The 26,466-nt window shown below is 47.6% G+C and overlaps 1 protein-coding gene across 1 annotated transcript in view; it reads right to left on the bottom strand.

Moving 5' to 3' along the window:
- Window positions 1-26,466, bottom strand: part of LOC144504864 (adenylate cyclase type 8-like) — a 123,674-nt gene that overhangs the window by 16,361 nt on the left and 80,847 nt on the right. Inside the window, exons 15-18 of the mRNA XM_078230620.1 lie at window positions 19,050-19,216; window positions 17,278-17,359; window positions 16,592-16,750; window positions 5,059-5,205 (exon numbers count right to left, since the gene is read on the bottom strand). Of these exons, the coding sequence (XP_078086746.1) occupies window positions 5,059-5,205; window positions 16,592-16,750; window positions 17,278-17,359; window positions 19,050-19,216 (555 nt within the window). The remainder of the gene's footprint in view (window positions 1-5,058; window positions 5,206-16,591; window positions 16,751-17,277; window positions 17,360-19,049; window positions 19,217-26,466) is intronic.

Below are 26,466 nucleotides of genomic sequence, written 5' to 3'. Positions count from 1 at the left end.
ATGCATCCCAGGGTACTGAAAGAAATGTCAGAGGTAATAGCGGATGCGTTAGTAGTTATTTATCAAAATTCGTTGGATTCTGGGGTAGTGCCGGCTGATTGGAAAACAGCTAATGTTACGCCGCTGTTTAAAAAAGGAAATAGACAAAAGGAGGGTAACTACAGGCCGGTTAGCTTAACGTCTGTAGTTGGGAAAATGCTGGAATCCATCATTAAAGAAGAAATAGCAGGCCATCTGGATAAGAATGGTTCGATTAAGCAGATGCAGCATGGATTCATGAGGGGAAAGTCGTGCTTGACGAACTTGTTGGATTTTTATGAAGATGTGACTAGTGCGGTTGACGGAGGGGAACGGGTGGATGTGGTGTTTTTGGATTTCCAAAAGGCGTTTGATAAGGTGCCTCACAAAAGGTTGCTGAAGAAGATTGGGTCACACGGAGTTGGGGGTAGGGTGTTAGCGTGGATTGGGGATTGGCTATCCGACAGGAAGCAGAGAGTCGGAATAACTGGGTGCTTTTCTGGTTGGCAGATGGTAACTAGTGGCGTGCCGCAGGGATCGGTACTGGGGCCTCAATTATTTACCATTTATATAGATGATCTGGAGGAGGGGACTGAGTGTAGGGTAACAAAGTTTGCAGACGACACAAAGATAAGTGGAAAAGTGAATCGTGTGGAGGGCGTAGAAGGTCTGCAGAGAGATTTGGACAGGCTGAGTGAGTGGGCGAGGATTTGGCAGATGGAGTATAACGTTGATAAATGCGAGGTTATTCACTTTGGAGGAAATAATAGCAAATTGGATTATTATCTAAATGGAAAAAAATTACAACATGCTACTGTGCAAAGGGACCTGGGGGTCCTTGTGCATGAGACTCAAAAACCCAGTCTGCAGGTGCAACAGGTGATCAAGAAGGCAAATGGGATGTTGGCCTATATCGCAAGGGGTATAGAATATAAAAGCAGAGATGTCTTGCTGCATCTGTACAGGGCATTGGTGAGGCCGCAGCTGGAATACTGTGTGCAGTATTGGTCCCCTTATTTGCGGAAGGATATATTGGCCTTGGAGGGAGTGCAGAGAAGGTTCACCAGGTTGATACCAGAGATGAGGGGTGTTGATTATGAGGAGAGACTGAGCAGATTGGGTTTGTACTCGTTGGAATTTAGAAGGCTGAGGGGGGATCTTATAGAGACCTATAAGATAATGAAGGGGCTGGATAGGGTCGAGGTGGAGAGACTCTTTCCACTTAGAAAGGAAGCTAGAACTAGAGGGCACAGCCTCAAAATAAAGGGGGGTCAGTTTAGGACAGAGTTGAGGAGGAACTTCTTCTCTCAGAGGGTGGTGAATCTCTGGGATTCTCTGCCCACTGAAGTGGTGGAGGCTACCTCGTTGAATATGTTTAAATCACGGATAGATGGATTCCTGATCAGTAAGGGAATTAGGGGTTATAGGGATCAGGTGGGTAAGTGGAACTGATCCACTTCAGATCAGCCATGATCTTATTGAATGGCGGGGCAGGCTCGAGGGGCTAGATGGCCTACTCCTGCTCCTATTTCTTATGTTCTTATGTCCTCCACAGTCAGTCAGAGTGCTGTTCTAGAAAATCATCACCACCCCCACCGCCAGGGTCCTGTTCTAGACACCCCTCCTCCTCCCGCCACACAATCAAAGTCCTGTTCTGGAAAATCATCACCACCCCCAATGTAAGGGTCATGTTCTAGGACCCCTCCCCCTCCACACCCAGTCAGTGACCTGTTCTAAAAATCCCCCCAGATTCAGGGCCTGTCCTCGAGAAACAGAAACAATGAGTCCAAGAATTGAACCTTCTTAAATGGAACTGAAGTGTGGGGGACACCTGCTCCCTGCTGCTTTTCCCGTTGCAACAACTTGGAAATCAGACTCAAAAACTGCCTTTCTTCACTTTAAATAAAAGTTTCAGGGATAACTCTTCCCTGTGGCATTCTCCATCACAATGTCTCAACCAGAGACCACTTACCAACCAATCAGCACCACTTTTCTGTGCTATATAATTGTCGTTCTCTTTTAAATTTGGTATTCATGCATCTGTTCCTGATGAGTGCAAAGTGAAAAACTTTGACAGCACATCTCTTATTTCAACAATACACGATGTAACTAAATTACTGTATTGATCAGTCCTGAAACAGACTGTAAAAGTAATGAACCTTGATTGAGTTATAATTAATGAATCAACATTGTCATTAATCACATTAGAAAGAGGGTTTTCATGAAGTATGAGTGTATAATCACTGGGAGGTGACAGTCCCCCTCTCTCAGTAAAGTGAAGTTTCGGCTCATTCTGCCCGAAGAGAATCCTTCTCTTCAGGTCCACGGGAGAGTAAATATCGAGTCTGAACATTTTGCTCAGAATCAGATTAAGGAGCAAAGTAAAACAACCGGGTCAAAGTCCAGCCTCAGGTAGAGCAGTCAGCTCGTCATCAGGAGAAAGTTAAACACGAGAGTCAAACAAATTTACATCGTAACGGCTAAAGCCAACCCCAGAACCTACACTAGCCGGACTCTGAGCTGCTGTGAAGCTTGTATAGGATAAAGTTTCCTGCCTCACCATCAAACCATGTCGCTCTCCGCAAGTGGGTTCAAGACCAAGAGTAGAGACCTGAGAGGCAAATCCCGAGAACCTGAGCCATGGCAATGCGGGAATGATGGGCCTGGCTTTGGGAAGCATCAGCATGTGCAGGGACTCTGAGAAGGAAAGGGAAATGGGAGATGGGCGTTTACTTTGCAAGGACAGAAGGAGTCAGGATTTCCTTTGGGGAAGGAGAGATTCTCATAACAGATTTGAATGGGAGAGGGGCTAGTACCTCAGGTAAGGAAGACATTCACTATCTCAGTTAACATGGGGGCCAGCGAGGGAAGGTGTGTGCTGAGCAGTTTATGGGAGTCAGATCAAGGAAGCAGGAGGTGAAAGGTCATGAGAGGACGGAAGCTGATTCGAGCTGTGGGTTCAGGGATAGAGACACTGGTTCCAGCTGTGGGTTCAGGGATAGAGACACTGGTTCCAGCTGTGGGTTCAGGGATAGAGACACTGGTTCCAGCTGTGGGTTCAGGGATAGAGACACTGGTTCCAGCTGTGGGTTCAGGGATAGAGACACTGGTTCCAGCTGTGGGTTCAGGGATAGAGACACTGGTTCCAGCTGTGGGTTCAGGGATAGAGACACTGGTTCCAGCTGTGGGTTCAGGGATAGAGACACTGGTTCGAACTGTGGGTTCAGGGATAGAGACACTGGTTTGAACTGTGGATTCAGGGATAGAGACACTGGTTCCAGCTGTGGGTTCAGGGATAGAGACACTGGTTCCAGCTGTGGGTTCAGAGATAGAGACACTGGTTCCAGCTGTGGATTCAGGGATAGAGACACTGGTTCGAACTGTGGGTTCAGGGATAGAGACACTGGTTCGAACTGTGGGTTCAGGGATAGAGACACTGGTTCCAGCTGTGGGTTCAGGGATAGAGACACTGGTTCCAGCTGTGGGTTCAGGGATAGAGACACTGGTTCGAGCTGTGGGTTCAGGGATAGAGACACTGGTTCCAGCTGTGGGTTCAGGGATAGAGACACTGGTTCCAGCTGTGGGTTCAGGGATAGAGACACTGGTTCCAGCTGTGGGTTCAGGGATAGAGACACTGGTTCGGGTTGTGGGTTCAGGGATAGAGACACTGGTTCCAGCTGTGGGTTCAGGGATAAAGACACTGGTTCGGGTTGTGGATTCAGGGATAGAGACACTGGTTCCAGCTGTGGGTTCAGGGATAGAGACACTGGTTCCAGCTGTGGGTTCAGGGATAAAGACACTGGTTCGGGTTGTGGATTCAGGGATAGAGACACTGGTTCCAGCTGTGGGTTCAGGGATAGAGACACTGGTTCGGGTTGTGGATTCAGGGATAGAGACACTGGTTCCAGCTGTGGGTTCAGGGATAGAGACACTGGTTCCAGCTGTGGAAGTTTAACAACACCAGCATTGAGCTGTGGGTTCAGGGATAGAGACAGTGGTTCGAGCTGTGGGTTCAGGGATAGAGACACTGGTTCGAGCTGTGGGTTCAGGGATAGAGACACTGGTTCGAGCTGTGGGTTCAGGGATAGAGACACTGGTTCGAGCTGTGGGTTCAGGGATAGAGACACTGGTTCCAGCTGTGGGTTCAGGGATAGAGACACTGGTTCCAGCTGTGGGTTCAGGGATAGAGACACTGGTTCCAGCTGTGGGTTCAGGGATAGAGACACTGGTTCCAGCTGTGGGTTCAGGGATAAAGACACTGGTTCGGGTTGTGGATTCAGGGATAGAGACACTGGTTCCAGCTGTGGGTTCAGGGATAGAGACACTGGTTCCAGCTGTGGAAGTTTAACAACACCAGCATCGAGCTGTGGATTCAGGGATAGAGACACTGGTTCCAGCTGTGGGTTCAGGGATAGAGACACTGGTTCGAGCTGTGGGTTCAGGGATAGAGACACTGGTTCCAGCTGTGGGTTCAGGGATAGAGACACTGGTTCCAGCTGTGGGTTCAGGGATAGAGACACTGGTTCCAGCTGTGGGTTCAGGGATAGAGACACTGGTTCGAGCTGTGGATTCAGGGATAGAGACACTGGTTCGAGCTGTGGGTTCAGGGATAGAGACACTGGTTCGAGCTGTGAGTTCAGGGATAGAGACACTGGTTCCAGCTGTGGGTTCAGGGATAGGCAGGTGAAGCAGCAAAAGACCATCTCTGCAACACAGTGGGTGGACCAGCCAAGGCCACAGTTCCTGCAGCGGTTGAGGAAAAACAAATCACCATCACCTTCTTAAGGGTAATTATGTTGGGCAACAATTGCTGGCCTGGCCAATGATGCTCAAGACCAATGCAAAAATAAAACAATCCAAATGCCTTGAATGTAGTGAATGTTGACGTAAGGACCATGATGCAATGTGGAGACTGCAGGGAGAGTAATTACTCATCGGGTTATTCCAGAGATTTCCAGAGAAACAGAGACAGATCAGAGACTTTAAATACTGTCCACCGACACTGTCCAAGCAACACTTCATATTCAAGCAAGGACTTACATCATCAAAGTCAGCAATGATCTCATTAAGCAGCTGTAGGCACTCAATTCCCTGCTGATTTCCCTCAGCCTGTGAAAAAAACGCAGTAAATTCTGGGATTGAAGCAAACAACACTCCCACGTCCTCATGTGATTCGCAGTACAGCTCCTAAAAACAGCACAAAGAGAGAGAATATCAGATCAAATAATCAACAACTGCATGATCTGAATGGTCAGAGATCCATTAAAGCTCATCTGCTTCATATTAAAACACAACAGGGTTAGTATTAACAGATAGTGAGGTTAATATTAACACACAGCTAGATCCTCGTACACCAGTCGCTGAAGGTAAGCATGCAGGTGCAGCAGGCGGTAAAGAAGGCAAATGGTATGTTGGCCTTCATTGCGAGAGGTTGAGTACAGGAGCAGGGATGTGTTGTGATTATACAGGGCCTTGGTGAGGCCACACCTAGAGTATTGTGTACCGTTTTGGTTCCCTTTCTGAGGAAGGCTGTTCTTGCTCTCGAGGGAGTACAGTGAAGGTTTACGAGGCTGATTCCGGGGATGGCGGGACTGATGTATGAGGAGAGATTGACTAGGTTAGGATTGTTTTCACTGGAGTTTAAAGAATGAGGAGGAATCTCACAGAAACTTATAAAATTCTAACAGGCCTAGACAGGGTAGATGCAGGAAGGATGTTCCCGATGGTGGGGGAGTCCAGAACCAGGGGTCACAGTCTGAGGATTCAGGGTTGACCATTTAGGACGGAGGTGAGGAGACATTTCTTCACCCAAAGAGTGGTGAGCCTGTGGAATTCATTACCACAGGAAGCAGTTGAAGCCAAAATATTGTGGCTGGAATTCTCCCCAAAAACTTCTAAGTGTTGAATTTGCGTGAAAACTGGAGTAATTCACACTGGATTTTCCAGCGGGAGTTTGAAAATGAATCTCCCACAGTCTGTGCGCTGCAGAGTGCACTAGCGTCAATCACGCTGAAATTCAGCGGGCGGGGCCTAATCCTGCTGGAGAGGCCGGCAGAGCTGAGTGGGCCACTGCGCATGAGCCATCTGTCAGCGCCAAGATTGGTGCATGCGCAGTGACCCCTGTCTGCCGGACTCTCCCCATGATCCCCGCAACGCCGGCCCTCACCCCTCTCCCAACGGCGTGATCACTGGCCCCCCCCATGCATGCCTGGGTCCAGCCTCGACTGCACCCCTCCCCTTCACAGCCCCAATCTCCCCCCCGCCAGCTGACAGTCCTGAACCCGCCACCCTCCCGCAATCCCACTCCCCCCCCCCCCCGCCCCCCCCCCGCTGCCCCCCCCCCCCCCCCGCCGCAGTGCCAACCCCCACTTCAGCCCCGACTCCCAGAGCCTGGAGGAGAGGTTAGCGGACCTGGAGATTTCAGTCCTGGGCCCACAAATTACATTGAAATGTCATTGAAAACCTTATTTAAATAATGTTGGCAGCTGTGCACCGGACATGTGGTGCTGGGAGTCACGCTGGGGGCCGAATGTCCAGCACGGATCGCACTAATCCGGCACTAAAATAATCAGCACAGCAGCTGGGAGAATCGCCTCTGTGTGATTTCAAGAAGCAAAGAACAAAGAACAGTACAGCACAGGAAACAGGCCCTTCGGCCCTCCAAGCCTGTGCCGCGCCATGGTCCAACTAGACCAATCATTTGTATCCCTCCATTCCCAGGCTGCTCATGTGACTATCCAGGTAAGTCTTAAACGATGTCAGCGTGCCTGCCTCCACCACCCTACTTGGCAGCGCATTCCAGGCCCCCACCACCCTCTGTGTAAAAAACATCCCTCTAATATCTGAGTTATACTTCGCCCCTCTCACCTTGAGCCCGTGACCCCTCGTGATTGTCACTTCTGATCTGGGAAAAAGCTTCCCACCGTTCGCCCTATCTATCCCCTTCATAATCTTGTACACCTCTATTAGATCTCCCCTCATTCTCCGTCTTTCCAGGGAGAACAACCCCAGTCTACCCAATCTCTCCTCATAGCTAAGACCCTCCATACCAGGCAACATCCTGGTAAACCTTCTCTGCACTCTCTCTAACGCCTCCACGTCCTCCTGGTAGTGCGGCGACCAGAACTGGACACAGTACTCCAAATGTGGCCTAACCAGCGTTCTATACAGCTGCATCATCAGACTCCAGCTTTTATACTCTATACCCCGTCCTATAAAGGCAAGCATACCATATGCCTTCTTCACCACCTTCTCCACCTGTGCTGCCACCTTCAAGGATTTGTGGACTTGCACACCTAGGTACCTCTGTGTTTCTATACTCTTGATGGCTCTGCCATTTATTGTATAACTCCTCCCTACATTATTTGTTCCAAAATGCATCACTTTGCATTTATCTGGATTAAATTCCATCTGCCACCTCTCCGCCCAATTTTCCAGCCTATCTATATCCTGCTGTATTGCCCGACAATGCTCTTCGCTATCCGCAAGTCTAGCCATCTTCGTGTCATCCGCAAACTTGCTGATAACACCAGTTACACCTTCTTCCAAATCATTTATATATATCACAAATAGCAGAGGTCCCAGTACAGAGCCCTGCGGAACACCACTGGTCACAGACCTCCAGCCGGAAAAAGACCCTTCGACCACTACCCTCTGTCTCCTATGGCCAAGCCAGTTCTCCACCCATCTAGCCACCTCTCCTTGTATCCCATGAGCCTTAACCTTCTTAACCAACCTGCCATGTGGGACTTTGTCAAATGCCTTACTGAAATCCATGTAGACAACATCCACGGCCCTTCCTTCGTCAACCGTTTTTGTCACTTCCTCAAAAAGCTCCACCAAATTTGTAAGGCACGACCTCCCTCTTACAAAACCATGCTGTCTGTCACTAATGAGATTGTCCCGTTCTAAATGCGCATACATCCTGTCTCTAAGAATCTTCTCCAACAACTTCCCTACCACGGACGTCAAGCTCAGTGACCTATAATTATCCGGGTTATCCCTGCTACCTTTCTTAAACAACGGGACCACATTCGCTATCCTCCAATCCTCAGGGACCTCACCTGTGTCCAAAGAAGCGACAAAAATTTCTGTCAGAGGCCCAGCAATTTCATCTCTCGTCTCCCTGAGCAGTCCAGGATAGATGCCATCAGGCCCTGGGGCTTTGTCAGTTTTAATGTTACCTGTAAAACCTAACACTTCCTCCCTTGTCATGGAGACTTTCTCTAATGGGTCAACACCTCCCTCCGAGACACTCCCAGTCAACACGTTCCTCTCCTTCGCGAATACTGATGCAAAGTATTCATTTAGGATCTCCCCTATTCATAGAACATAGAACATAGAACATTACAGCGCAGAACAGGCCCTTCGGCCCACGATGTTGCACCGACCAGTTAAAAAAAAAAACTGTGACCCTCCAACCTAAACCAATTTCTTTTCGTCCATGAACCTATCTACGGATCTCTTAAACGCCCCCAAACTAGGCGCATTTACTACTGATGCTGGCAGGGCATTCCAATCCCTCACCACCCTCTGGGTAAAGAACCTACCCCTGACATCGGTTCTATAACTACCCCCCCTCAATTTAAAGCCATGCCCCCTCGTGCTGGATTTCTCCATCAGAGGAAAAAGGCTATCACTATCCACCCTATCTAAACCTCTAATCATCTTATATGTTTCAATAAGATCCCCTCTTAGCCGCCGCCTTTCCAGCAAAAACAATCCCAAATCCCTCAGCCTCTCCTCATAGGATCTCCCCTCCATACCAGGCAACATCCTGGTAAACCTCCTCTGCACCCTCTCCAAAGCCTCCACATCCTTCCTGTAATGTGGGGACCAGAACTGCACACAGTACTCCAAGTGCGGCCGCACCAGAGTTGTGTACAGTTGCAACATAACGCTACGACTCCTAAATTCAATCCCCCTACCAATAAACGCCAAGACACCATATGCCTTCTTAACAACCTTATCTACTTGATTCCCAACTTTCAGGGATCTATGCACACATACACCTAGATCCCTCTGCTCCTCCACACTATTCAAAGTCCTCCCGTTAGCCCTATACTCAACACATCTGTTATTCCTACCAAAGTGAATTACCTCACACTTCTCCGCATTAAACTCCATCCGCCACCTCTCGGCCCAACTTTGCAACCTGTCTAAGTCTTCCTGCAAACTACGACACCCTTCCTCACTGTCTACCACCCCACCGACTTTGGTGTCATCAGCAAATTTGCTAATCCACCCAACTATACCCTCATCCAGATCATTAATAAATATTACAAACAGCAGTGGCCCCAAAACAGATCCCTGAGGTACACCACTTGTAACCGCACTCCATGATGAATATTTACTATCAACCACCACCCTCTGTTTTCTATCCGCTAGCCAATTCCTGATCCAATTTCCTAGATCACCCCCAATCCCATACATCTGCATTTTCTGTAGAAGCCTACCATGGTGAACCTTATCAAACGCCTTACTAAAATCCATATATACCACGTCCACTGCCTTGCCCCCATCCACCTCCTTGGTCACTTTCTCAAAAAACTCAATAAGGTTAGTAAGGCACGACCTACCTGCCACAAAACCATGCTAACTATCACCTATCAATTCATTACTCTCCAAATAACTATAAATCCTATCCCTTATAATTTTTTCCAACATCTTGCCGACAACAGAAGTGAGACTCACCGGTCTATAATTCCCGGGGAAGTCTCTGTTCCCCTTCTTAAACAATGGGACAACATTCGCTAACCTCCAATCTTCTGGTACTATACCAGAGGCCAACGACGACCTGAAGATCAGAGCCAGAGGCTCTGCAATCACTTCTCTTGCCTCCCAGAGAATCCTTGGATAAATCCCATCCGGACCAGGGGATTTATCTATTTTCAGACCCTCCAGAATATCCTGCACATCCTCCTTATCAACTGTAATACTGTCTATTCTACTCCCCTGCAACCCAGTGTCCTCCTCAGCTATATTCCTGTCCCCTTGCGTGAACACCGAAGAGAAATATTGGTTCAATGCTTCACCAATCTCCTCCGGTTCCACACATAACTTCCCTCTGCCATCTATAACTGGCCCTAAACTTGCCCTAACCAACCTTCTGTTCTTGACATACCTATAGAACGCCTTAGGATTCTCTTTAACCCTATCCGCCAAAGTCTTCTCATGTCCCCTTTTAGCCCTTCTAAGCTCGCTCTTCAACTCCCTCTTAGCCAATCTAAAGCTTTCTAGTGCACTACCCGAGTGCTCACGTCTCATCCGAACATAAGCCTCCTTTTTCTTTTTAACCAACAAAGAAACTTTTTTGGTGCACCACGGTTCCCTAGCCCTACCAATTCCTCCTTGCCTGACAGGGACATACCTATCACAGACTCGCAGTAGCTGCTCCTTGAAAAAACTCCACATGTCGGACGTTCCCAGTCCCTGTAATCTCCTAGTCCAACCTATGTTTCCTAATTCTCTCCTAATAGCCTCATAATTACCCTTCCCCCAGCTAAAACCACTGGCCCGAGGTTCATGCCTATCCCTTTCCATCACTAAGGTGAACGTAACCGAATTGTGGTCACTATCACCAAAATGCACACCAACTTCCAAGTCTAGCACCTGGTCTGGCTCATTTCCCAGCACCAGATCCAATATAGCCTCACCTCTAGTTGGCCTGTCTACATACTGAGTCAAAAAACCTTCCTGCACGCTTTGAACAAAAACTGACCCCTCTAACGAGCTAGAGCTATAACAATTCCAGTCAATATTAGTCAAGTTAAAATCCCCCATAACAATTGCCCTATTACTTTCACTCCTAAGCAGGATTGACTCCGCAATCCTTTCCTCAACCTCTCTAGAACTTTTAGGAGGTCTATAAAAGACTCCCAACAGGGTGACCTCTCCTCTCCTATTTCTAATCTCCGCCCATACTACCTCAACAGATAAGTCCTCATCAAACCTCCTCTCTGACACTGTGATACAATCTCTGACCAATAATGCTACCCCTCCCCCTCTTCTACCTCCTTCCCTACTTCGACTAAAACATTTGAACCCCGGGACCTGCAGCATCCATTCCTGCCCCTGCTCTATCCATGTCTCTGAAATAGCCACAACATCGAAGTCCCAGGTACTGATCCACGCTGCAAGTTCACCCACTTTATTGCGAATACTCCTGGCATTGAAGTATACACATTTCAAACCCTGCTCCACCCCACCTCTGCAATGCCGTGCATTGCAGTCCCCATCCATGCATCCCTCACTTTCAGCCCCACTACTCAGGATCCCTCCCCCCCCCCGAATCAGTTCCCTTGGGTTCTAAGCATAATTCCCCTCCTTTGTCCCTGAGAGGTCCGATTTTCTCCCTGACAACTCTTTTGTTCCTAACGTATGAATAGAATGCCTTAGGATTCTCCTTAATCCTGCCTGCCAAGAACATCTCGTGACCTCTTTTTGCCCTTCTAACTCCCTGTTTGAGTTCTTTCCTACTTTCTCTGTATTCCTCCAGAGCTCCATCTGTTTTCAGTTGCCTGGACTTAATGTACGCCTCCCTTTTCATTTTAATCAGATCCTCAATTTTCCTGGTTATCCACGGCTCTCGAATCCTACCTTTCCTATCTTTCCTTTTTACAGGCACATGCCTATCCTGCAGCCTTTTCAACTGTTCCTTAAAAGACTCCCACATGCCAGACGTGGACTTACCCTCGAACATCCTCTCCCAATCAACGTCCACCAATTCCTGCCTAATCTGGCTATAGTTAGCCTTCCCCCAATTTAGCACCCTGCCCGTAGGACAGCACTCATCCTTGTCCATTACTATCCTAAAGCTAACAGAGTTGTGGTCACTATTTGCCACATGTTCCCCTACCAAAACTTTGATGACCTGACCGGGCTCATTTCCCAGAACTAGGTCCAGTATAGCCCCCTCTCTAGTCGGGCTATCTACATACTGTTCCAAAGAACCTTCCAGTATGCATTTTATAAATTCCTTCCCGTCTGGAACCCCAGCTCTAAGCACTTTCCAGTCTATACCAGGGAAATCCCCCACTACAACAACCCTATTTTTTCTGCACCTATCCAGAATCTCCTGACATATCCGTTCCTCCACTTCCCGTGGGCTCGATATCACACCTGGGGTGAAGGGGATCGGGTTATTGAGTTGAATGATCAACAATAATCGGAATGAATGATGGAGCAGGATACAATACCTGAGCATTTGGAAAGCGATGACAGGATTGGTCCAAGTCAGCATGGATTCACTAAAGGGAAATTGTGCTTGATAAATCTTCTGGAATTTTCTGAGGATGTGGTCAGTAGAGTGGATAGGGGTGAACCAGCGGATGTTGTGTATCTGGACTTTCAAAAGGCTTTTGACAAGGTCCCACACACAAGATTAGTGAGCAAAATTAAAGCTCATGATATTGGGGGTAATGTATTGATGTGGATAGAGAACTGGTTGGCAGACAGGAAGCAGAGAGTGGGAATAAATGTGTCCTTTTCAGAGTGGCAGTGACAAGTGGGGTATCACAGGGTTCAGTGCTGGGTCCCCAGCTATTCACAATATACATTAACGATTTGAACGAAGGAATTGAATGCAATATCTCCAAATTTGCAGATGACATTAAGCTGGGTGACAGTGTGTGCTGTGAGGAGGATGCTAAGAGGCTGCAGGGTGACTTGGACAGGCTGACTGAGTGGGTAAATACTAGGTAAATGCAATATAATGTGGATAAATGTGAGGCTATTCACTTTGGTGGCAAAAACAGGAAGGAAGGTTATTATCTGAATGGTGGCAGTTTAGGAAAAGGGGAAGTGCAATGTGACCTGGGTTTCATGGTGGAACAGTCGCTGAAGGTTGGCATGCAGGTACAGCAGACGGTGAGGAAAGCTAATGGAATGCTGGCCTTCATAGCAAGAGAATTTGAGTATATGAGTAAGGATGCCTTGCTGCCTTGGTGAGGCCACACCTTGAGTATTGTGTGTAGTTTTGGTCTCCTGGTCTGAGGAAGGACATTCTTGGTATTGAGGGAGTCCAGCGAAGGTTCACTAGGCTGATTCCCGGAATGGCAGGACTGACATATGAAGAGAGACTGGATCGATTGAGCTTGTACTCACTGGAATTTAGAAGAATGAGAGAGGGTCTCATAGAAACATATAAAATCCTGATGGGACTGGACAGGCTGGATGCGGGAAGAATGTTCCCAATGTTGGGGAAGTCCAGAACTAGGGGGTCACAGTCTAAGAATAAGGGGTAAGCCATTCAGGACTGAGATGAGGAGGAACTTCTTCACTCAGAGAGTTGTGAACCTGTGGAATTCTCTACCACAGAGAGCTGTTGGGCCAGTTCATTAGAAATGTTCAAGAGGGAGATGGACGTGGCCCTTGAGGCGAAAGGGATCAAGGGTTTGAAGAGAAACAGGAGTGGGATACTGAAAGTGCATGATCAACCATGGTCACATTGAATGGTGGTGCAGGCTCGAAGGGCCGAATGGCCTCCTCCTGCACCTATTTTCTGTGTTTCTATGGCCAATTCCTGCTCCTATCTTCCATGTTTGTACATATGACTCCTCTTAAAGACAGGTTGTACCTTGAAGTGAAATTTCAAAGAAATATTGCAAAGTGAACACCACCGCAGTGGGGTTCCATGTTTCCTGATGCAGGACTGGAGGGTCCAGGAGTTAAGGTAAGGCTGCCTAAGCCATCCTAAATTATGGTTTACACAGCTTCATATTCAGCTCAATTGGCTTGTTTACAAGCTTAATTAACATTAATATTAATTAATAAAAATCATATTAAGCTGATCTTTCTCTACACCCTTGCTATGACTGTAACACTACATTCTGCAGCTTCTCCTCTCCTTCTCCCCTCTGTACTCTATGAATGGTATGTTTTGTCTGTACAGCGCACAAGAAACAATACTTTTCACTGTGGTGGGTGGGAGGGGTCAGAAGGGTGGGTGGGTGGGAGGGAGTATGGGAGGGTGGAAGGGTGGATGGAAGGGTGGGGGGAGGGTGGGTGAATGTTTGGTGGGTGGGAGGGTGGAGGGAGGGAGGGTGGGAGAATGGTGCACTCGCCCCTCATATTTTACGTATTCCTCTCTGCCAAAAAGATGCCATTAAATCCAGACCCTGGTTACTTCAAAGAGTAACTGCTGAAAGTGGACAAATCACTTTATAGAAACATGGGCTGCTTGGTTATTGATGAAGAGAATAAATTGTGAAGGTTCAAACCACAAACTTCCAATCCTCCACGGACAGGGGAGAGACGCTGGAGGACTGACGGATTGTTAATGTTACTCCTTCCTTCAATAAGCAAAGCAGGATAAACACAATAATCCTCAGTGAGTCAACCCAGCGAATCGCCTTGAGAACAAACATCCCGAGGCCTTGTTCATCGTGGCCGGGGACTTCAATCAGGCCAAGCTCAAGAGCATCCGACCAAGTTACCACCAACACGTCTCCTGCCCCATCAGAGGCCCCTAGACCACTGCTACACAAATATCAAACATGCCTATTGCTCTATCACCCGCCCACACTTTGGCAAATCAGACCACAAGGCTGTGCTCCTGCTCCCGGCTTACAAGCAAAAACTAAAGCAGGAGAATCCATCAAAGAGAGTCGTGCAATGTTGGTCTGAGGAATCGGATGATCTCCTACGGGGCTGCTTGGAGTCAGTGGACTGGTCAGTATTTAAAGACTCTGCGACCAGTCTGAACGAGTACGCCACTACAGTAACTGACTTCATTAGGAAGTGTGTAGAAGACTGTGTGCCAAAGAAGCAAATCCGTGTGTTTCCCAACCGGAAACCATGGATGAACAGGGATATCCACTGCTCGCTGAAGTCCAGGTCTGAGGCGTTCAAGTCAGGTGACCTTGACCTATACAAGAAATCCAGATAGGATCTAAGGAGATCCATAAAAGATGCCAAAAGACAGGACCAGACAAGCTAGAGTCCCAGGCTAGCCACACCGACCTGATGAAGGAGCAGTGCTCTGAAAGCTCGTGATACCAAATAAACCTATTGGACTTTAATCTGGTGTTGTGAGACTTCTTACAGTGCCCAGCTTTTTATGATTCATGCACAAGGACACCCAGGTCCCTCTGCAAAGCAGCATGCTGAAATTTTTTACCATTTAAATAATAGTCCATTTTGCTGTTTTTCCTACCAAAATGGATGACCTCACATTTACCCCAAAAAGAATATATCAGCTTCTTGTCCTTATAAATATGAATACAAAAGCAAGGAAGTTTTGTTAAACCTTTATAAAATGCCAGTTAGGCCTCAGCTGGGATATTGGCTGGAATTTTACCATCCCACCTGCCACAGGAATCGGAGTGGGTGAGTGGTGGACCATGGGAAGGTCCATTGGCCCCGGGCAGGATTTTATGGTTTCGGGACGAGCAAGGCCATAAAATCCTGCCCATTGTGTCCAATTCTGGAGGAGATTTATTGGAATAGTTTCAGGGATGAGGGATGACAGTAATGTCAAGAGTTTGGAGAAACTAGGATAATAAAAACAGAAAATGCTGGAAAAGTTCAGCAGGTCTGGCAGCATTGGTAGAGAGAGAAACAGAGTTGATGTTTCGAGTCTGTGTGACTCTTCTACAGAACTGAGAGAGGGAGAAATGTGATGGCTTTTATACTGTTAAAGAGAGGGGGTGAAGCAGGTGGAGCAAAATAGGTCAGGAATCAGGGGAACTGAGGAGAGATTAGACAATAGGTGTCATGGGCACAAGACACAGGAGTGTTAATGGTAGTGTTAAAGACTAAAGAAGCTGCTAATAGCGGCATAAAGGTAAAATAGCAGAATGTGTAACGAACTGCAAAGCTTCAGAACAAGTAACAGATTGTTGGGGCAAAACGTCACGTTAAAAAGGGGTTAAGACTGAGTTCAGAGTTCATGTGCCGAATTGGAAGATGAGGTGTGGTTCTTCCAGTTTGCATTGGGCTTCACTGGAACATTCCAGCAGGTTAAGGATAGACGTGTGGACATTAGGACAAGAAGATGAATCGGAATGACGAAATTGAGCAAGGCAGGGGAATACTTGCGAATTGAGGAGCATGGATGGTCCTCTGAAGGCTGGAAGGGTGAAACGTGAGGACAAGGGAAATCTTAAGCTTCCGGAGAGAAAAGGATGTGCTGAGGGCAGATTGGCGGGACACAGTTGGGCACCCTGTCAACAACAGCTGGGGAGGCTGGGTGGAATGCTGGAGGAACGGCATGGATAACTCTCAGTTCAGGAAAATAGGCACCATGTCAGAAGTGACATGACATCTGCTCCTATCCTGGGAGTGTTTGATGGGGACAGTGTAGAGGGAGCTTCACTCAGTATCTAACCCCGTGCTGTACCTGTCCTGGGACTGTTTGATGGGGACTGTGTAGAGGGAGCTTTACTCTGTATCTAACCCCGTGCTGTACCTGTCCTGGGAGTGTTTGATGGGGGACAGTGTAGAGGGAGCTTTACTCTGTATCTAACCCCGTGCTGTCCCTGTCCTGGGAGTGTGGAAGTGTGCCGTGTGTATCAGGGATTAAGAGTTTAGGCTGATACTTGCTGCTGACTTTATACTGGGAGTATTTTCATACATCATCATTTGGGTCTTTATCGAGGAAATGCCGTGCGACGTGATTGGGCAGCATGTTGTTCAGTAGATTCTCATTGTGTTTTCGCAGATCTGCCATCTCATCCATTTCCTGTCTGGCCAACAGCCTCCACAGGAAGTCCAGCCGGGCGGTTGCCTCAATCTGTCATCCGCAAAAGAGAAAGAGCTTTATTAGAACGAAATTCAATGTTAGTAAGTCTCCAGATTGAAAATGTCTGGAGTGCTCGTAATGGGGAACTTCAAATATCCTGAACGTGGTATCAGCAGCAGGAATTCCTCACAAGGGAACTTTCTAGATCAATCTGTTCCCAGCCAAGATGGAAATCGTGCTGGATCTCGTTCTGGGGATTGAAGTGGATCACTTTTCAGTTGGATAGCAATCAGAAAATATCGATAGGAATAGAAGAAGTTAGAAATAAGAACAGGAGTTGGTCACTCAGACACTTGAGTCTGTTCAACATTCAATGTGATCATGACTAGTACACAATCTCAGCTCCCTTTTCTCACCATTTCCCCAAACCTCTTGATTCCCTGACAGACTAAAAATCGATGTCAGTCTTACATATATTGTAGACCCTCACGTCCGCAACATCACCTTGCCCTCACCTGACCCGCAGCCCCCACAGATACAGAGAATGCTGGGAGCAGTCAGGAGGTTTGCAGCGTTACCTGTCGTCCTTGGTAAAAGACTGTCACCACAAACATGAACATCAGCATAAAGGTGATTCCTCGCTGCCAATCATAGTAGGCACTGGAAGCAGAGAGAAAGAGAAAAGTACAATTAGACACTTCTGCCCAGTCATAAGAACAAGATTATGAGAGGCATGGACAGGGTGGATAGGGAGCAGCTGTTCCCCTTAGTTGAAGGGTCAGTTATGAGGGGACACAAGTTAAAAGTGAGGGGTGGGAGATTTAGGGGGAATTTGAGAAAAAACTTTTTTACCCAGAGGGTGGGTGACGGTCTGGAATGCGCTGCCTGGGAGGGTGATGGAGGTGGGATGCCTCACATCCTTTAAAAAGTACCAGGATGAGTCCTTGGCACGCCATCACATTCAAGGCTATGGGTCAAGTGTTGGCAAGTGGAATTAGGTAGGCAGGTCAGGGCCTTTTATGCGTCGGTGCATCCAATTGGCTAGTTCTCCCTGGATCCCATGTGATCTGACCTTATTCACCAGTCTACCTTGCGGAACCTTGTCAAAGGCCTTGTTAAAGTCCGTGTAGACAACGTCTACCGCACTGCTCTCATCTATTTCCTTGGTTACCTCTTCAAAAAACTCAATCAAATTTGTAAGACATGATTTCTCACACACAAAGCCATGCTGACTGTCCCTAATCAGCCCTTGCCTTTCCAAATGCGTCTATCTGTCTCTCAGAATCCCCTCCAACAACCTTCCCACCACTGGCCTCAATTGCCCCCTCTTCATTCCAGCGGGGTCAGGCTGCCAGTTCCCCACAGTGGGGAGCTGGTGTCATTCCCGCTGGAGTGAAGCACTCTGGGAGACGCTAGCGGGCTGGAGACTTCAGTCCCGGGCCCGTTAATCATATTTAATGTATATTGAAATGACTATTTAAATGGTCCATCCGTCCCACCACTGATTTCCAGGGCGGAGCAGACACCACCGGAAATCCGGCACTGGGAGACGCTGGGGCAGGAACGCTCACGCAAACCCCGTGAATTAGCTGCCGCGGGCTTCTCCTGGCCAGTTGTACTAAAAGATTAGTGCAGCAGGATGGGAGAATCACGGCCAATATAAGGGATTTAAAACTACACAGTATTGTAAATGTTCTAGAAATGCTCCTGAAATTTCTGCTCTCATACCCTTCAATATCTTTGGATGCTTCACATCTGGTTTACACACCCTGGTTAATTCTTGCTGTACACCTTGTCCTACGGTGTAAATACTGTTAGAACATTATAATAAAGGAGGAACTTCTTCACACAAAGGGTGTGAATCTGTGGAATTCCCTGCCCAGTGAAGCAGTTGAGGCTACCTCATTGAATGTTTTTAAGGCAAGGATAGATCAATTTTTGAACAGTAAAGGAATTAAGGGTTATGGTGAGCGGGCGGGTAAGTGGAACTGAGTCCACAAAAAGATCAGCCATGATCTTATTGAATGGCGGAGCAGGCTCGAGGGGCAAGGTGGCCTACTCCTGCTCCTCGTTCTTATGTTCATGTTCTTATAACCTACGCTCCTATCACTTACTAAACTGTTTCTACATCTGTCTCTTTCAGGGCAAGGCCACCTCTCACTGTTGTAGTCAAGCCATCATTAATACGAGAGCGTGCAGGTAAAGGTGAATTGAGATAAGATCTTAATCAGACCAATGGAGCACAGTGTGCAGTTTTGAAATTCAAACTCTAGAAAGGAGATTTTAGATAGAGCAAAGTACTGATTTCCGGACAACATCCTGTCAATTGTTTGCTGTGAGATGAGATTACCCTGGCAAATCCTCCTCCAGCTGAGTATCCAAGTAACTGAAACTGATGTGGGAGATGTAGGAATAGATGGCAATGATCAAACTGACACAAAGCAGCTTCAGTATTGTGTGCAGATGGAGGAAGACAGCACAGCTGACCATTGATGTCACCCCACTCAGGACGAAGTACTGAGAAAAGACAAAAGGTTCAGATTAGAGCAGGGTCACACATTCCTACTGTATTTATGTCAATATTCATTCCAGGTGTTGTGTTCTCCCCTCAGAAATGTTGGGCTGTGCTTCCAGAGGCATCTTCTAGTTCAGCAGTGGCTAATTAGCAGACAACAGGGCGGCACGGTGGCACAGTGGTTAACACTGCTGCCTCACAGCGCCAGGGACCTGGGTTCAATTCCAGCCTCGGGTCACTGCCTGCGTCCCCGTGTCTGTGCGGGTTTCCTCCGGGTGCTCCGGTTTCCTCCCACAGTCCGAAGATGGTAAGGTTCCATGGCTTGGCCATGATTAATGTGTGGGGTTACAGGGATAGAGCATAGAACATAGAACATAGAACATAGAACATTACAGCGCAGAACAGGCCCTTCGGCCCACGATGTTGCACCGACCAGTTAAAAAAAAAAACTGTGACCCTCCAACCTAAACCAATTTCTTTTCGTCCATGAACCTATCTACGGATCTCTTAAACGCCCCCAAACTAGGCGCATTTACTACTGATGCTGGCAGGGCATTCCAATCCCTCACCACCCTCTGGGTAAAGAACCTACCCCTGACATCGGTTCTATAACTACCCCCCCTCAATTTAAAGCCATGCCCCCTCGTGCTGGATTTCTCCATCAGAGGAAAAAGGCTATCACTATCCACCCTATCTAAACCTCTAATCATCTTATATGTTTCAATAAGATCCCCTCTTAGCCGCCGCCTTTCCAGCGAAAACAATCCCAAATCCCTCAGCCTCTCCTCATAGGATCTCCCCTCCATACCAGGCAACATCCTGGTAAACCTCCTCTGCACCCTCTCCAAAGCCTCCACATCCTTCCTGTAATGTGGGGACCAGAACTGCACACAGTACTCCAAGTGCGGCCGCACCAGAGTTGTGTACAGTTGCAACATAACGCTACGACTCCTAAATTCAATCCCCCTACCAATAAACGCCAAGACACCATATGCCTTCTTAACAACCTTATCTACTTGATTCCCAACTTTCAGGGATCTATGCACACATACACCTAGATCCCTCTGCTCCTCCACACTATTCAAAGTCCTCCCGTTAGCCCTATACTCAACACATCTGTTATTCCTACCAAAGTGAATTACCTCACACTTCTCCGCATTAAACTCCATCCGCCACCTCTCGGCCCAACTTTGCAACCTGTCTAAGTCTTCCTGCAAACTACGACACCCTTCCTCACTGTCTACCACACCACCGACTTTGGTGTCATCAGCAAATTTGCTAATCCACCCAACTATACCCTCATCCAGATCATTAATAAATATTACAAACAGCAGTGGCCCCAAAACAGATCCCTGAGGTACACCACTTGTAACCGCACTCCATGATGAATATTTACTATCAACCACCACCCTCTGTTTCCTATCCGCTAGCCAATTCCTGATCCAATTTCCTAGATCACCCCCAATCCCATACATCTGCATTTTCTGCAGAAGCCTACCATGGTGAACCTTATCAAACGCCTTACTAAAATCCATATATACCACGTCCACTGCCTTGCCCCCATCCACCTCCTTGGTCACTTTCTCAAAAAACTCAATAAGGTTAGTAAGGCACGACCTACCTGCCACAAAACCATGCTGACTATCACCTATCAATTCATTACTCTCCAAATAACTATAAATCCTATCCCTTATAATTTTTTCCAACATCTTGCCGACAACAGAAGTGAGACTCACCGGTCTATAATTCCCGGGGAAGTCTCTGTTCCCCTTCTTAAACAATGGGACAACATTCGCTAACCTCCAAGCAGGGGAGAGGACCTGGGTAAGATACTCTGTCAGAGAGTCGGTCCAGACTCAATGGGCCGAATGGCCTCTTCTGCACTGTAGGAATTCTATGATAATGGAAATCCCAATCTAACGCCACCATGGGAACACCAGCACCACAGGGACTGCAGTGATTTCATCTTTCTCTAAAAGAAAAATCTGTCTCTGCCTGTGGCTTTAGTTTAACCTTGGCAGAATAGATATTTCCCTTTCTCATTTTCTCTTCTTGTTTCTTATCTACATCCAGCCCTTTGGTAATATCATGTGAAGGTACAATCGGTGTTTCCACATGTACACTGACAAAACCAAACTCTACCTCACCATCACTTCTCTCAGTCACTGTCTGGAAATGATCAGACTGTTTATCCAACGTCCAGTTCTGGATGAGCAGAAATTTCCTCCAGTTAAATATTAGGATGACCGTAGCCATTGTTTTCTGATCCCTTTTCAAACTGTTCACCACCCTCTGGCGCCATCCCTCTCCTTGGCAATAGTCTGACATTAAGCCAGTCTCTTCAGGACCTTGATGCTACATTTAGTCTGAAGGTGAGAGTTTGACCTCACATTGGCTCCTGGTCCAGCAATGTCTTGATCTGACATTGATTCTGATCTTTGTTTTCAAATCCCTCCAAGACCTCTTCCCTTCCTCCACTCCCACCCCCCCCCACCCCCTGCCCCACCGCCCCCGCCCCCCCCCCCCCCCCGCCCCCCCCCCCCCCCCACCCCCTGCCCCATCTCTGAATCTTCTGCAGCCCTACAGCCCTCAGCCCTCAGCCCTGAACTCCTCTGCTTCTGACCTCTTCTGGATTCCCTATTTTAATCACTCCACTATTGGTGGCTGTACCTTCAGCTGCCCAGACCCCAAGCTCTCCAACACCCTCCCTCCAACTCTCAGCCTCTTATCTCACTTTCCCCTTCAAGACCTTTTTTAAAAGCTACCTCTTAGCCCAAGCTTTAGGTCACCTGAGCCAACATTTCCTTGTGAAGCAGCTTGGGGTGTTTTACTTTGTGAAAGGGTCGATATAAATATAAATATTGTAAATATAATGAGAATATGCGAGAGCTAAAACGCAGGGTTATTAAATGTTTCTCTCCTTACTCGCTGTGCTCCCTCAATCAACCCCCTCAGCAAATGGAAATAAATGAGAGACAATTGTGTAAAGCAAAACCCAACAGACCTCAGTCTGATTGCAGATACTTGTCGACCAAACACCAGGCAGATCCCACGTTGTCAAGTTATCCCGAAAATGTGCAAATGGATTCAAGTCGGGGCACCAAATCTGAGGAGAAATCACAGAGTCGCCATCACCAGAGCCCAGGAGAATTCACAAACTTACAACAAGACATGGGAGTTATTCACCCATCTTTATTTAAGAAATTCAGAATCTAATCCCACTCTGCCTTTTCCCATAACCCTGCTTCAATCCCATTGCTTCACACTCTCTCCATTCATCCAAATCCATCCCAAACTAATCTCCTCCCATCCTGCTCTCTGTCTCCTGGTTATTGACCTCTCTACCAAGGGAAAAGGGTCCCTCATATCCACCCTATGTGTCCCTCATCATTTTGTATACCTCAGTGAGGTTCCCCCTCAGCCGTCTCTGCTCTGAGGAAAATAACCCCAGCCTAACCAGCCTCTCTTGACAGCTGAAACCTTCTCGCTTAGGCAACATCCTGGTGAATATTTGCGGAAGGATGTATTGGCCTTGGAGGGAGTACAGAGAAGGTTCACCAGGTTGATACCGGAGATGAGGGGGTTAGCTTATGAGGAGAGATTGAGTAGATTGGGCCTGTACTCATTGGAGTTTAGAAGGCTGAGGGGAGATCTTATAAAGACATATAAGATAATGAAGGGGCTAGACAGGGTAGAGGCAGAGAGATTCTTTTCACTTAGAAAGGAAACAAGAACTAGAGGACACAGCCTCAAAATAAGGGGGAGTCAGTTTAGAACAGAGTTGAGGAGGAACTTCTTCTCTCAGAGGGTAGTGAATCTCTGGAATTCTCTGCCCATTGAAGCAGTGGAGGCTACCTCGTTAAATATGTTTAAGTCACAGGTAGATAGATTTCTGATCAATAAGGGAATTAAGGGTTATGGGGAGCGGGCGGGTAAGTGGAACTAAACCACTATCAGATCAGCCATGATCTTATTGAATGGTGGGGCAGGCTCGAGGGGCTAGATGGCCTACTCCTGCTCCTATTTCTTATGTTCTTATCAATCTCCTCTGCATCGTCCCGAGTGCTATCACATCTTTCCTCATAGAATCATAGAATCATACAGCGCAGAAGAGTCCCTTCGGCCCATCGAGTCTGCACCGACCCATTAGAAACTCATGAACTTCCACCTAATCCCATTCACCAGCACTGGGCCCATAGCCCTGAATGTTATGATGTGCCAAGTGCTCATCCAGGTACTTTTTAAAGGATGTGAGGCAACCCGCCTCCACCACCCTCCCAGGCAGCGCATTCCAGACCATCGCCACCCTCTGAGTAAGAAAGCTTTTCCTCACAACCCCTCTAAACCTCCTGCCCCTCACCTTGAACCTATGTCCCCTCGTGACTGACCCTTCAACTAAGGGGAACAGCTGCTCCCTATCCACCCTGTCCATGCCCCTCATAATCTTGAACACCTCAATCAGGTCACCCCTCAGTCTTCTCTGGTCGAGAGAAAACAATAAGAAGTGTCACAACACCAGGTTAAAGTCCAACAGGTTTATTTGGTAGCAAATACCATAAGCTTTCGGAGTACTGCTCCTTCGTCAGATGGAGTGGAAATGTGCTCTCAAACAGTGCACAGAGACACAAAATCAAGTTACAGAATACTGATTAGAATGCGAATCCCTAAAGCCAGCCAGGTCTTAAAGGTACAGACAATGTGGGTGGAGGGAGCATTAAACACAGGTTAAAGAGATGTGTATTGTCTCCAGACAGAACAGCTAGTGAGATTCTGCAAGCCCAGGAGGCAAGCTGTGGGGGTTACTGATAATGTGACATAAATCTAACATCCCGGTTTAGGCCGTCCTCATGTGTGCGGAACTTGGCTATCAGTTTCTGCTCAGCGACTCTGCGCTGTCGTGTGTCGTGAAGGCCGCCTTGGAGAACGCTTACCTGAAGATCCAAGGCTGAATGCCCGTGATTGCTGAAGTGCTCCCCCACAGGAAGAGAACAGTCTTGCCTGGTGATTGTCGAGCGGTGTTCATTCATCCGTTGTCATAGCGTCTGCATGGTTTCCCCAATGTACCATGCCTCGGGACATCCTTTCCTGCAGCGTATTAGGTAGACAATGTTGGCCGAGTTGCAAGAGTAGGTACCGTGTACCTGGTAGATGGTGTTCTCACGTGAGATGATGGCATCCGTGTCGATGATCCGGCACATCTTGCAGAGGTTGCTGTGGCAGGGTTGTGTGGTGTCGTGGTCACTGTTCTCCTGAAGGCTGGGTAGTTTGCTGCGAACAATGGTCTGTTTGAGGTTGTGCGGTTGTTTGAAGGCAAGAAGTGGGGGTGTGGGGATGGCCTTGGCGAGATGTTCATCTTCATCAATGACATGTTGAAGGCTCCGGAGGAGATGTCGTAGCTTCTCTGCTCCGGGGAAGTACTGGACGACGAAGGGTACTCTGCCCACCGTGTCCTGTGTTTGTCTTCTGAGGAGGTCGGTGCGGTTTTTCGCTGTGGCACGTCGGAACTGTTGATCGATGAGTTGAGCGCCATATCCTGTTCTTATGAGGGCATCTTTCAGCGTCTGGAGGTGTCTGTTGCGATTCTCCTCATCCGAGCAGATCCTGTGTATTCAGAGGGCTTGTCCGTAGGGGATGGCTTCTTTAACGTGTTTAGGGTGGAAGCTGGAGAAGTGGAGCATCATGAGGTTATCCATGGGCTTGGGGTACAGTGAGTTACCACCCACATTGTCTGTACCTTTAAGACCTGGCTGGCTTTAGGGATTCGCATTCTAATCAGTATTCTGCAACTTGATTTTGTGTCTGTTTGCACTGTTTGAGAGCACATTTCCACTCCATCTGACGAAGGAGCAACGCTCTGAAAGCTTATGGTATTTGCTACCAAATAAACCTGTTGGACTTTAACCTGGTGTTGTGAGACTTCTTACTGTGTTCACCCCAGTCCAACGCCGGCATCTCCACATCTAAAGAAAACAACCCAAGCCCACCCAACCTCTCTGCATAACTTAAATGTTCCATCCCAGGCAGCATCATAGAATCATAGAACCCTACAGTGCAGAAGGAGGCCATTCGGCCCATCGAGTCTGCACCGACCACAATCCCACCCAGGCCCTATCCCCACATATTTTACCCGCTAATCCCTCTAACCTACGCATCTCAGGAGTCTAAGGGGCAATTTTTAACCTGGCCAATCAACCTAACCCGCACATCTTTGGACATCCTGGTGAATCTGATATTGTCACTGGATTGGTAATTCAGAAACACTGGGGACCTGGGTTCAAATCCCATCATGGCAGGTCAAATTTGATTGTGGATTGTTCTGGCCTGGCCTATATGTGACTCCAGATCCACAGCACTGTGGTAAATACAAGTTAATATGGACCACCCAGCATTGACCAAGGCATCAGAAACAACAACGGCAAACTCCGTCCTGTCGACTTTCCTTACTAACACTTGGGGGCTAGTGCCAAAAATGCTGTCTCACAGACTAGTCGAGCAACAGCCTGACATAATGAAGCTGCAAGACAGTGCTACTCGCATGCCAAAAGCGCAAGCAACAAGTGATAGATGGAGCTAAGCCATCCCACAACCAATGGATCAGATCTAAGCTCTGCAGTCCTGCCACATCCAGTCATGAATGGTAGTGGACAATTAAGCAACTCACTGGAGGAGGAGGCTCCACAAATATCCCCATCCTCAATGATGGAGGAGCCCAGCACATCAGTGCAAAAGATAAAGCTGAAGCATTTTTAGCAATCTTTAGCCAGAAGTGCCGAGTGGATGATCCATCTCGGCCTCCTCCAGTGGTTCCCAGCATCTCAGGTGTCAGTCTCCAGCCAATTTGATTCACTCCACGTGATATCCACCAATACTTTATCCCCACAGGCAAACGTACAAATTTTAGAATTTTTATCTGCTTCTTGTTTCATTAGGTGCTGGGCTACCTTCAAATGTTGTCCCGCTAATTCACCCACTCTGTTTAATCTTTCTCTCACCTCAGATACATAATCCAATGGTGAGATTTTTGACTTCAGATCTACCTACTTTTCCTTAATTAATTTAGAAAGCCCTGATACTTTGTGTCCGAATGACAACTCAAATGGAGTAAACTGAGTCGATTCATTTGGAGTGTCTCCAATAGCAAATAATATAAAGGGGATAACTTTATCCCAATCAGTTGGGTAATCCTGGCAATAAACCCTCAACATGGTCTTTTGGGTCTGATGCCACCTTTCCAATGCTCCCTGGGATTCAG

The sequence above is a fragment of the Mustelus asterias genome, chromosome 15 (genome assembly GCF_964213995.1).
Source record: "Mustelus asterias chromosome 15, sMusAst1.hap1.1, whole genome shotgun sequence".
In the NCBI taxonomy this organism is placed as follows: domain Eukaryota; kingdom Metazoa; phylum Chordata; class Chondrichthyes; order Carcharhiniformes; family Triakidae; genus Mustelus; species Mustelus asterias.
Note: the sequence above shows the minus strand (reverse complement) of the source record. Positions and strands in the feature narration are given on the sequence as shown.